The sequence below is a fragment of the Paralichthys olivaceus genome, chromosome 1 (genome assembly GCF_024713975.1).
Source record: "Paralichthys olivaceus isolate ysfri-2021 chromosome 1, ASM2471397v2, whole genome shotgun sequence".
NCBI classification, from domain to species: domain Eukaryota; kingdom Metazoa; phylum Chordata; class Actinopteri; order Pleuronectiformes; family Paralichthyidae; genus Paralichthys; species Paralichthys olivaceus.
Window position 1 is genome coordinate 27,140,929 of NC_091093.1, and position 12,938 is coordinate 27,153,866.

The following is a 12,938-nucleotide window of genomic DNA, read 5'->3' on the forward strand; positions in this document are numbered from 1 at the left end:
CTGGTGTACCAGCAAGACGTTTGGGCGTATATTGTGTTTAGTGCATATTTATCCAACTCAAATGCTGTTAGTGTCCAGAATCACAGAGCCACGGGCATTGCTTGTTTCATTGCTGGCTATCCCATCATGCATTCTGAGCCAAATACAGGGAAACACTTTAAAAAGGCTGTAGGGTTATAACAGAGGGTTTATACAGTATAGCTGCATGTATTCAGACAGTCGGAGGAGCATGTTACTAATAACAATGTCTCCCTCTTATTCATTCAATGTGGTTAAATCTTTTGTTTAGCGAGAACATTAATTCATCAGTAGTTTAAAACCCGCGGGAGATTTGTGGTTTCCTCTGAGCTGCGGGTTGATAACACACAGAGTCAATACGGAGTCACTACTCTTCTTCAGTGACCGTGCAGCTTATTAAAACGTCTCTCAGTTCACATCAGTTACTTCTCATCATCACCCACTTGATCTTCTTTTTTTCTTCAAGTCATTTTTCGGATCAAAGAAGCTCCAATAAATCAGTGGTTAAATCCTTGATCCAGATTAATGTCGTTAATGTTTCAAGGCCTGTGCATGTGACTGATGCAACATTTGGTCTGTGGTGAGATATATCGTGCTTCTAGTTATTTATCATTGTGGTTACAAGTAATTCATTCTTTTACTTATTCATTTTGCATCCACATGTTAAGCATTCTGCTGTTCCTCTGCCTCTCACCTCCAGAAGCTCTCAACGCTCATCTTTCCAAGTTGACGTCTTCGTCAAAGTTGACTCTGGACGTTCTCACATATGCCCCTGAAACGTCCGTGCATGTCTGAAAGCAGTTTTAAATGAGTATTTCTATTGAGTATAGTATATATATCGAGTATGTAAATGCGTATTCCTATTTTCTGTTATGTTTCTGAACAAAGTTTTGAAAAGTTAAATTCTCAGGTTTTAGAATTACCTTAACCTCCTTGTCTTTCCCCTCACAACCCCCTCAGGCTGTTAGACCCCCCCTCCCCTCCACCTCCGTGATTGACAGCCACCCATTTCACCTCGTTTTTAATTACACTCCAACCCCTCAATTTACCTGCCCCGAAACTACATCAAAGGAACCCTCCACGCACACCAAAGCTCCGCAGCACTGCACTTCCTGTTCTGCATGAGCAGCTGAGTGTGTGAACTGAAAGCTCGGGGTCTAATCCTGCTGCTGAAAGGGTTTCTTAAGCTCTGTGTGTCACTCAAGACTCAGTTTTCAACTGTGCATTTGTGTTTGGGTACGCAGCTCCGAGGCTCTTTGTGTTCAGTGTGTGGTCGTGTACTCACGTACACCTCGTTGAATTCGAGCGTGTGCGTGAAGACGAGTGCGCGTCTTTGACTCGCTCACACCTGTTGTAAGTCGTCACGAGAGCGGTGATTCATCCGATGAGTGGCGTTTCAGAAAAGCTCAAGGTCTGTTTACAGTGCAAACACACAAAGAAACAAGGGTCACATTCGTGTCACACACCCTTGTATGTTGTGTGTCGGGTTTTCAGCTCAGGCTCGACTTCATGGATGCACTTGAATTTCACTGTAATGAGACAGAGAGGCAAATATTCTAGTTTCCACTCGGAGAACTGAGGAAGTTTACATGCACGTGAGAAACCAGGTTACTGGGAGAGATCGAATTTGTAAGTAAAGCTGCTTTTGAACATGCACTAAGGTTTGGACATTTTCCTAAAATCTTCCAGAGAGGCTGAATGTGAGAACACGAATGTCCGAGTCAGTTGCTCCAGACGTTTTCTGGAGCTGCAGCCCTATAATGTCTTGAAAATATCTGAATGAGTCCATGTGAGAGTAGAGCAGGGAAATGGAAGAAAACTAATAAAGAGGAACAAGATTCATGAGCTTTCGGTGATGAGGGCCAACGCTGGTGTGTCATGTCCTGTTTTCTGACTGACTTGCATCTATTGACGTTACAGTTTTTCCCCCTAAAGTGAAGATATCCGAATAGCTTCGCTTAGTTTTGGTAGCTGTATCTACGATCGATGGTTTCAGCTTTAAGGAATGAGTATTTGTTTTATCCTGCTGTCACAGCTGCTCTTTGTCTTCTTGCACATGTAGGTAAGCCATCAGCAGCATGGTAACATGTGCAGTAATCTGCTGTTTTCAGGAGAAATCTTGCAGGGAAATCAGGTTTATCTCAGGTTTATCTCGTCCTTTATCCGATTACTGAAGCAACATTTGGAAAATGACATTACAGCAGAAAGCCGTCAGTAACCCAGTTACTTAAACGTCCTGATTCTCTCTTCCCTGTCATCTCTTCACCAGACGGTCGTACAGTAACAGCTCCTGTGTTTGTGTGACAGCGAGAGTGAGGCACGGAGGGAGCAGTGTCTTTATTTAGCTGAGCTGTCGCACATGTTCCGTGTCTCTGCGGGGGGTTCTTTTCTGAAGTTGCACTTTTCAAACACTCTCAGCAGTTTGTGCAAAAATCCTCACAAAGCTGCAGATTCACGAGGTATCAATTTCTCAAATATGACACATTCTTCAGCAGGAGAAAAAGTTCTGTGCAGCTTCTCTTCGACCTCTGTGTCCTGTTCGTAAAAAAAAAATCTCCTCCAAGAAAATGGAAACTCACTTCTCTGGAGAGGCAGTAAAAGAGAGAGAGTTTGGCAACTAATTATGAAGGAAGCTATTCAGATTATTCAGATGCTTGCTCTGCCTCGCTCCTCTCCTCCCCCCAGGCAGTGAAGGGTCTTTTCTGTCCCCAGAGAGTGATGTCAGCATGGCCCATTGAAAACAGCCGCCGTGCGCTGCGAGATGAATGCCCCGGCTCAACACAATGGCCCCAATTTGAATACCACGCGGATATGTGCCAGATCGGAGCCCCAACAAAAGAAGGAGGGCTACTCTGCTCCCATTCAACCATGTTGTTATTTTATTAGAGTCGTAAATTTGCTTCAACCATTTATACCTTTTGTAGTTTTCGAGTGTTTATGGAGTTTGAAACACGTGGACGACCTGACGGGGTTTCCCCCCCACCCCTACCCCCTGTATCCTGGACTGGATTTTGTTGGCTCGTAACTGATTGCCTCGGTTGTGTTTGTGTCTGACCGCAGATCTACACGGACTGGGCCAACCATTACCTCGCCAAGTCAGGACACAAGCGCCTGATCAAGGACCTGCAAACAGACGTCACAGACGGAGTGCTGCTGGCCGAGATCATTCAGGTCGTAGGTAAGGAAATCACACTTTTGATTTTAAATTCTGGAAGCTCGATCTTATCATGTGAGGGCTGAAAGAAATATGTGAAGCACGTCATAAAACAACATAATACAACCTTTTGATTTGATTGAACAATTTCAATATCAGTCCTGCCAAGAGTTTATTTCTAGATGAAATGATTTCTGCCAGATTTTAGGATGTGGGACACAGGACAAAAAACTTCTTCTCCAGGTTGGATCTTTGTTTATGAGTGAAGTGTGAGGATAAAGTGTTATTACCTCATTCAGACACAATGAAAAACTTACATGTATGTAGCTTTAATTCATATTCTTTAGTATCACTTGAGTGATTTTCACTGAAAGTTATTTCCCAGCAGGAATATGTTCCTCAAACAAAGTGAAGACAGAACACCAAATAACCAATTATAGAAACAACTTAAAACAGAGCTCATGAGAAAACAAACTAATCCATTATAGTGTTTCTACTTTACATTCATTTCAGACCCTCTTTTAATCAGTGTCTCATTTTCACTTTGACCATCATGCAGTTCGAAATGTTTTGTGTCTCATGACTCTAGATTAAATTTGGCATTTTTTAATTCTTCAGCTCCGCAGTTCAATGTTTTCACATGACAGCAGATGAATGAGGACAGTGAGGCGAGTGCAAGCTGTGAGCGGTCCCTCTGTTCTTTTGACCCTCGTCTGTATCGTCATCGCTCTTGTCATCTTGTCTCGTCTTCCGCAGTCTGTCATTTCTTCAGCCTGGAGGCTGAAGCAGGCCGACACCAGCTGACCAGTGACTCAGCATGTTGCTGACTCTCGATGCTCTCGCTCTCTTCCCCTGTGATTCTCACACAGACGCTAAATAAACACATACAATATATTGATCCAAAAGGTTTCTGAACACAGAGACATGGACGTATAAGTTATTGGAACTACTTTTTAGTCGTCTCCTATTTTTTTCTGCGTTACCAATAACATTTCGAGGACAGAGACCTTTGCTGTCTGCGACAAGAAGAATGAATGTTCTAACGATAACAGTTTCTATTCTAGATTAGATTTAATGATTGCGTCAGTCCAGTTAGGGGCCGCCCGCAGAATACTCCAGAACTGAAATACAGGGCTGAGGTGCTTGAATTTCTTGAAAATGTCCACAGCATCACCCAGCTCCTTCTATAACACCCAGTATCTAGTCCACACACAGTATTTACACAGTACATCCACTCTGACAGCTGACGACTCTCATTCAAACAACGCAAACAGAACCGTCTGTTCACCTGTTCCGTTCTGCTGCGTCTCGTCCAAATAGAGAAACCTCTCACCACACATTTCACATTTTGCTGGTGAAACCGGAGCAGCAGCCTGCTGGCGTCAGAACAGCCTCACTGGGACAAACACCAGATCGGATACGGCACCTGTTTATCAATTTGACCACCGAAGGTCAGGAAAAGGAAAACCTCCAGATTGGGCTCAATCGCTGAGGATAAACTTTCCTGCACATTTCAGAAAAATCTGTAGCTTGTTTTGTCTCATGACACTTGAGTCCGGTCTTCATCCAGTCTGACTGCCGGGTTGTAACCAGACAAATTATGTCTGGTCATTGTTTATTTTTATTTTGGGAACATTTATTCAGTGTGGATGTTTTAATTGTGTGTCTCACAATTACAGAGTGGCTGTCTCTTGTGGGTGTCACTCACCACAGTGTGTATTTTATGTCAGGAAGCACACAAATCACAGCCAACAGTAGTGGTGTTATATCCTTCATGATTTAATTATGTTTGTTTCGGCTATTTATACAGACGTGGAATTCTATTTGCTAAGTTTGTCAAATATATTCAGTCATGATGATACTGATGATCTTTTTTAAAAACAATGCAATCATTATATCCTTTAAGATATCATTATTAGGTTTAGGTAAGTAGACGAGGATTAGATTTAAACGCAAGAAGCCTTTCGTAGATCCTTCAACTTTTTTGTCACTGACATCTCAGATTTGAGTTTTCATTATGAGAAACCAATTATTAAAATATAAATCCAGATGAGGTACGTTAGATATAGTTAGATATATCTTCCAACAGTTGTTTTTCTGCACAAAGTTTGTCCTTCTGTTTAAATTGAAAATGTAATAATAATGATAATAATAATAAAATAACTTTATTCATATATAGCACTTTTCAAAAAACAGATCTGCAAATAGCCTCACAAACATAGAAACACATAAATTACGTACACAAACACAAATCTAGTTAAAATCAATATTTTAAAAACAAGATTTAACAGAGGACGAGGAAGCTTTTCTCCATTTTAAGAATCATTAAACTTGGATGAATATGATTATATCAGCAGGTGTCACATGTGGATGTGTGATGAGGGTCAGAGTCAGTTTTTGTGCCGTTATTTGATTCAGCACAGGATGCAGGGCTGTAGATGAAGTGTGGTCCTGAGGTGGAGCTGCGCTGTGGGGCCCACCGTGCCTCCTGATGCAGGAGGCTGTGTTTGGCACAGTTGTCAGCTGTGAGCCGGCGGCAGTGTCTCAGCTGCTGTGGGCCGGGCCTCTAATGGACGGGAGGAATCCCTGCCACCACACACACACACACACACACACACACACACACCCCCTTTGTAAAGAAGCAGCACGACCCTCCCATACCGCTCAGGCCCCCAGCGGCCCCGTTCCCATTTGCTGTGACTAGATAGTGTTTCATGTCTCAGTGGGAGGAAAGTGGGGGGGTCAGAGTCACCGGCATGAACACCTCTGCTCTCCTCACTCCGCCAGAAACTGTCTGGACACTCACACACACACACACACACTCACTCACTGGGATCTCCACTGGAAATAAAAGAGAGGATTAACCTAACCAAACACAGCTGACGAGAGTTTTCTGTCTCTCTTCTTTCACCTCTGTCTCTGCCTCCGCTTTTTGTTTCTCCTCAGCCAATGAGAAGATTGATGACATCAATGGCTGCCCCAAGAGCCGCTCTCAGATGGTAAGTGAGCTCCTGAGCTTGTTTTGGCAGAACGTCGTGAAGTTTACGCCTGTGTGAAGTAAAACACTTCCTCGTGTGACATCTCAGCGTCTCATGCCGCCCCCCCCGGCCCCCTCTCTCGGAGCTGCGGTGCAGAAGTCACTGGTGATAGTTGTAGATGGGGATGGTTAGTCCATTTATTTTTACTTTTGTGGTTTGCGGGCTGCCGTTAGTGAAACCTCTGGCTCAGACTTCTGGCAGTTGGCGCTCAGTTGAAAGCACCACAGACTTTGGTTTTTAGGGCCTCATCTTATTTCACTTGCAGAAGGAAAGTGAGTGAAAGCGGGCAGGGAGCTTCAGCTCCGATGACAAAGAAAATGTTTACAGTGAGTCGGGATGTGTTTTTGTGTTCGGTGACATTTAGCAGGTATGTAAGTGGGATTTCCTTCCCGGTGAAGCTGGTGGGATCTCAGGTGCTCTCGCAGTTTTGTGTTCTCATTGGGAGTTGGCCCCGAGACAGGGCTGCCCTCCGCTGAATGTGAAGGGTCATAAATTGGGCCAGTGTGCCAGCTGAGGGGCTATTTCTGGCCACCTACCAGACTATTGAGGCCTCTCACAGCACAGAGAGGGACACACACCCCAATGGCTAACAACTGAAGCACAGCTGATCCCTGAACCCTCATCCACGTTTTTAGTTTTTTTATTGTGCTCTGTTATCATGTTTTAGTTTTTACGTTTTGCTGATTTAATCATACTTCAGAGAATTCTCCTCTCTTGTAAATAACAAAAACCTCAGAGTCAGGATTTGTTCTCAGTTTACCACAACTGTTAGCAGCACAGAGCTGCAGCCTGCACCATGAATCACGTTCAGCATCGTCCTGGATAAGAACTCTTCTTTACTTGGCTTTCCTGTCCGAAAAAGACGCACAGATTTTAATTACACGTGACATCATCAGGACAATCAGAACAAAGTACCAGGGACCCATGGGAAAATCTTAAAATAGCAACAGCAAAAAGTTATATTCAGAGAGGTGTAAATACATGCAGCATAACTCCAATAGGTAAGAAAAACACTCAGAACGTTGAGTGAGCATTTTGAAAATGTGAAGTACATTAAAAAAACAAAATAAATGTGGAATTGTTTCTGCTGCCAGAGCAAAGAGCAGGAGACGAGCAGTTAATGCCTGTGCAGGTTTATCTGTTTGAATTTACTGTATTTCTAATTTACTGGGAGCTAATTTTACAGCCTGTGGGTTATTTTTCTATTAAAAGACAATTGAGTTATCACCACCGAGCTGCCTCATCTTCTACTGAGCTGCACTGATGGAATAATAATGTGAAAGCGGAAGCAGAGACAAACCTATAACACGATTCTACTGAATTATAGAATAATCAGCTCTTTATTGTAAAGTGAGTACTATTGTCAGGATCCTGTAGTGACGCTGAATCTCTTTCTTGTGATGATTGATCACTTTTTAAAAATACATTCTTTAGATTTTGCAGTTGATCAACATTGTACAAAAATACCTCACGCATTGTGTGTGTATATCCCCTCCGACCCCCCCTCTCTCCCTTCACGTAGCAGCTACTGAGGAGAAACATATCAGATATATGTTTACTTTGTTAATTTGCTATATATTTTCCTCTTTTGACTGTTTACACTAAGTCTCAGTTCAGAATGTCTCCCCTCTCCGTCCCACTCATCATCCACCAGGCCTTTCCCTCAGCGGAGGACCCCCCCCTCACTGCTCTGCCTGTAATTGAGTATGTTGAGCTCTCTGGTCTCGGTGGTGCGGGCGTCTCTCTCTGTGGTTTTTGTTGTGCTGTTATCAGTGTGTTGTCTTGTGTGACCTCTCTTCCATCCAGCTCCGCTGTCGTCTGCAAAACTCTGCAGAGACAAACCAAGTGCTTCAAAAAATATAGCATCTGTGATCATGATAAGACATGATGTTGTCTGGCAACAGAAATGTATTTTTATAACGTGGATTAAAGCGGTGTCATATTCTTTATGGATAATGGAAATCAAAATCAACGACTCTACTCCGATGTTGCTGTGTGTGTGTCTGTGACAGAGTGTGTGTGGGCCGCTGTGCACAATCTCAGTAAGTCTGTCAGCTTAAAAGCAGAATCAGAGGCAGTCAGGCAGCGCAAAGGGCAGGTGCAGCCGCAGTCATTATGCAAATGTCTGCTTTGTGTTTTGTCTTACTGTCAAAACAAACACACAGACACACAAACACACACACACAGACAAACACACGGGGGTCCTGAGAGTGCAGTGGGCAGCTGAGGTGGACGAGTACGTGAGCCCACTTTACTCCACTTGATTTCATTGCTTTAAAACCTCAGTGAAGCTGCTGCCAATTACCAGCGTTTAACTCAACCTCTGTCTCTAAACGAGTAAACATGGAAATAAGCTCCATCAGTGGAATAAACTGTCACACCCTCCTCTCACACTGACGTCAGCCAAGGAGCATTATGGGTAGCCAGGCCCAAAGAGAGCGGCTGTTTTTACAACTGTCACATCCTCGTGAAACCGACCCCCATCGTCGGGTCATTCCTCTACCACCCAGTCAGTCCAGAGCGCCGGGCGTTGATGTGACACTTAGCTGTTGAAACCACACAGGAGACCAAACACACACAGGGAGACACACAAACAAACACACACGGGGTCTCGTACATGTTGAGGCAGCAGCTTCTGAAATTAACAGGACTTCACCTGTCGGGGAATCTTCAACAAGGACTAATAAGAGATTTATTCACTGACATTAAACATCGTATTAAATCATTAATCTATTTCTTCTTGACATTTTTATTTGAATTTCCTTGACATTTTATTCTTGACTCAAAGGGTTTGGATTTGCGAAAAGTTTTTTAATTCTGGTTTTGTCTCATTTAAGTCAGACTCTCTTGGACAGATTCTTGTGTTTATTTGCCTCTGCATAGTTTGCAGGATTACGCAATTACCCCGATTCACCCTCTGGTGCAGCAGCGTCATTTAAAACTTCCACACACCCACCACTTCACCAGAGAGCTCACAGTCACGTGTGTCTGTGTAGTTTTAGTCTGTCGGGAGCGTGCGCAGTGAGGATCACAGATTCAGACTGGCGTGTTGATGGATGTAGATTCTGTTGTCGTCGTCTTGTACATGTTGAAGCTTTATGCAGGTAAGAATCCACAGGTTGGTTAGTGTTTGATCAAAGGGAGAGGTACTTTCTGTGTTTACGTCCGTGTGTGTGAGGTGGAGGAGGAGAAGAGAGAGAAATCCCCGGTTCTGTCAGCTGGTCAAAACTCGGTCCATCACATGAGGGACTGAAAACAACCGAGCGATCACGGTTACTGTTACTAAGCAACCAAACACAAGTCCAAATCTTTATTTCTCAGACACAGAAAGCTGCTGAACCACAGTCAACAAAAGCTTCCTTTATTCAGATGCTGCTGTATTTCCTTGTTATCCCACCTTTGCCACACTTTACCATATTCTCACTCTCTCGCTCTGTGGCTACATCCATATGTTTTCGTGACTCCTGCTGTGAACAAACAGTGCTGGTGAACTAAATAAGAGAAACGCTAATTAGCCGTGCGACCTCTGACGCAGACTGAGCCAGAGAGGTGATCACATGATGTTCATTTTATTTTGTCCACCCCTTGTACATAAACACTGACTGTCTGTACCATGCTCATTTCAAGACATCTGTTTTGATAAACAGTCGATTCACCCATAGGAGATGTGACACAGTTATACTACAGCAACTACAGTCAGTTATACTACAGCACCTACAGTCAGTTATACTACAGCACCTACAGTCAGTTATACTACAGTACCTACAGTCAGTTATACTACAGTACCTACAGTGTCTGATGGTACTGGGTTTATTTATTTGAAGGATTCTACTAAATCAATTTCCACCAAACTTGTAAGAGGCCTGGAAAGGACCCATTACATTTTGCTGTGTTCTATGACAAATGTATAATTTGTGTTATCAGGCCACTTCCTTCTTTCTCTTGTATTTCCATGAGAACCAGACAATCACGTGTAGGATTGTTCGGCCCTGGCGGAGCTGACACGTTTAGCCAAACAGGCTGTGTAAGAAAACAAAGGCAGAGACTGTAGGTCACCTACTTTGGAGGATGCGGTCCACATGGCCCATGAAGGAGGCGGTCTTTGTGGTCCACATAGACGGCAAAGGCTGAACTGAAATGATGCATCCTGGTCTACAGAGAATCTCTGTGATCTGTGTCCCCAGCACACATCGTCCTCGTTGAGCTGCAGTGGAACGTGACAGTAAAGTTTGAATGCCCCTTGGTTTTCTAACATGAACTGCTCTGTTGAGTTAACACATGATGTTCAAGCATCTTTTCACAGAAGTGCAATGAATTCTGGGATAGGTTAGGCCGCGAAGCATCTTCCCCTCGTTTTCATTGAAATCACTAACGGCTTCCTGAAGTATTCTGACATGAAAACAGTCAAATACAAAAAGTTGTTGCATAAGATTTTCTGTCAGCAACTTTGATTTAAAAATATCAGCCTCAGTTTCAGTGTTCTGTCATTTTCTGCTTCAGACTCACGGTCACACTCCCTCCCTCCAGCTCTGTTTTTCCTCTCTCTCTCACACACACACACACACACACACACACACACACACACACACATCTCTGTGATGGGAGGTGGTGTTTGTTCAGAGGGTTGTTGGCTGCCCGGCCTCACGCTGCTGCCAGGAGCCGGAGCAGAGCAGGAGGTGACGGTGGTGTGGAAGGAGGCGTGAAGCCTGAGAGAGCAGATCTTTCCTCCAGGCAGGTACGAGCTTCCATACTGAGTCCACCCAGTCCGCACAGAGCTGGAGGCGACACTTTGACTGTGTGGATTTCTGCCTGAGCTTGAATTTATTTTGTTGTTGTTGTCATTTGCTCACTTGTTGCTGCTGTTTGAATTCTTTTCATGTTTTCAATCATTTATCAGCCAGTTGTCTCAATCTTTAGAGAACAGAAGAGAAAGGAACCAAAGATTAAACCCAATAAATTTAGTCTTAAATGTCTTTTACTTCCAAAAATAGAGACATACTTCGCATTTCTACATTCCTGTTGTTCTTAAGCAAGATTCCTCTAAAAATACATTACGGATTATCATCAAACTTGGTGGACAGATGCAGAACAGGACAGCAAAGAACTTCTGGTGGAGTGGGGGCTGATCCACATGTCTTGATCACTTTCTTCGACATTGTGAGTTTGTCAACATTTTCACTGACTTTCTGGGGAATGATTCATGGATCTTGATGAAAAAGAAAATTGATTTGAGTGTATGGAATTTGGTGCAGCTAAATTAAAATACAGTTTCTGTTGGTAAATTGTACAAACATGTCAAGACAATGTAATGTCTCAGTAAATCATCACTAATGGATGTTTACTTTTTATTGATTTTTGCCTCCACAGAGAGGAATGACAAACCGAAGATTAAACAAACAGCATCTCAAACTTCTCGGCCGTGTGGACGCCCTGTAGAAAAACAAAATGATCTTAACTCATGGAATATATCGATTATCACAGGCAGATTGAAGATTTACAATTAAAGAGAAACACAGGCAGGTTCTTTCAGTTCATTTTCAAGGATACAATTAATCCTGGATGCTCTGTGCAGAAGTTGTTCTTCTATCGATGGCGTTATGTCGCTCCGGTCCTGTCTGTCAGTGACAAGTTTCAGTATTTATACCCCCTGAGAGGCGGAGCTCGGGTTCGTCTCAGCAGGACGGGTCCTAATGAAACATATTTTCTGTAGGCTGCTGCTATTTAAGTAACAACCATACCATGGGAATTTGGAGCAGTAGGGGAGTGGTTCAGTCCCTCATGTGAAGTTTAGGCCCTGGGGTATTAAAGAAAGTCTGTGGGTATTTCAGTGGAGGTCAGAGGGGTGTTTCAGAGAGAGGTTTATTTTTAAGGCACTGTTGGTATTCAGAGAAGGACACAGTCTGCATTCCTCCTGTTCCAGAGTTTTCTGCTGTATCACCTCAGAGGACGACATATGTCAGCCCCTCTAACAGCTGTTTCTGGGGTCAGAGGTCACAGAAATGACAGCATGAGGCAGTACTGCAGTTTCAACTCAATCAGTGACCGGAAGTCAGTTGGCCTTTTCTTTAACACGCGTTATTGTTCGGGTGGCCGTGGCTCAGAAGGGACATAGAGGACGGTCGTCCACCTACCTGAAGGTCAGTGGCTCCTTCCCTGGCTCCTCCGGTCCTCCAGTAACCACTGTGCTGCAAGTGTGCACGAGTAGGATTTAAGATTCAGTGTATGAATGTGAATAGGAGAGGGGTGAATATGACTACTTCATGCTGTGGATTCGTTATTGCAGGTGTAGTGTCTGGTTTGTTACAAAGGAATATTAGGTGGAAATAATCTTTTGGCACATTATCAGAAGCATCAGACTTTGAAATGACGTTGCAAATGATATTTAACTTGAAAAGTAAATTTCCCTCCACTTGTTTTAAGTTTGATTTTATGAATTCAAAATCAAACCTTGAACTTCCTGTTTCCAAAATGTTCTAACAAATGCATTATACTAGTGAATAGAAGCAACATACGTGTAACATACATGTAGTAACGGTTGTAACTATCAGCGGCACAGTTGCAGATCATTAGTGTATTTTCCACCAGTATCTGCAGTCAACGGACGTCAGCATGGTTTAATACAATTTTTCACCTCAGCTCCTCACCTCACAGTCGGGTACTTCCTAACAGGAGAAACACAGAGGGAGCTCTGGGTCAAGCTAAATTTAGTCACCGCACATTAAGTGTAA

The 12,938-nt window shown here is 43.4% G+C and overlaps 1 protein-coding gene across 13 annotated transcripts in view; it reads left to right on the plus strand.

The window, feature by feature from the left end:
- Positions 1-12,938, plus strand: part of nav2a (neuron navigator 2a) — a 175,481-nt gene that overhangs the window by 102,742 nt on the left and 59,801 nt on the right. For all 13 annotated transcript variants that reach the window (XM_069526662.1, XM_069526669.1, XM_069526697.1 and 10 more), the window contains 2 exons: positions 3,079-3,196; positions 6,119-6,171. In XM_069526662.1, coding sequence (XP_069382763.1) covers positions 3,079-3,196; positions 6,119-6,171 — 171 coding nt within the window. The remainder of the gene's footprint in view (positions 1-3,078; positions 3,197-6,118; positions 6,172-12,938) is intronic.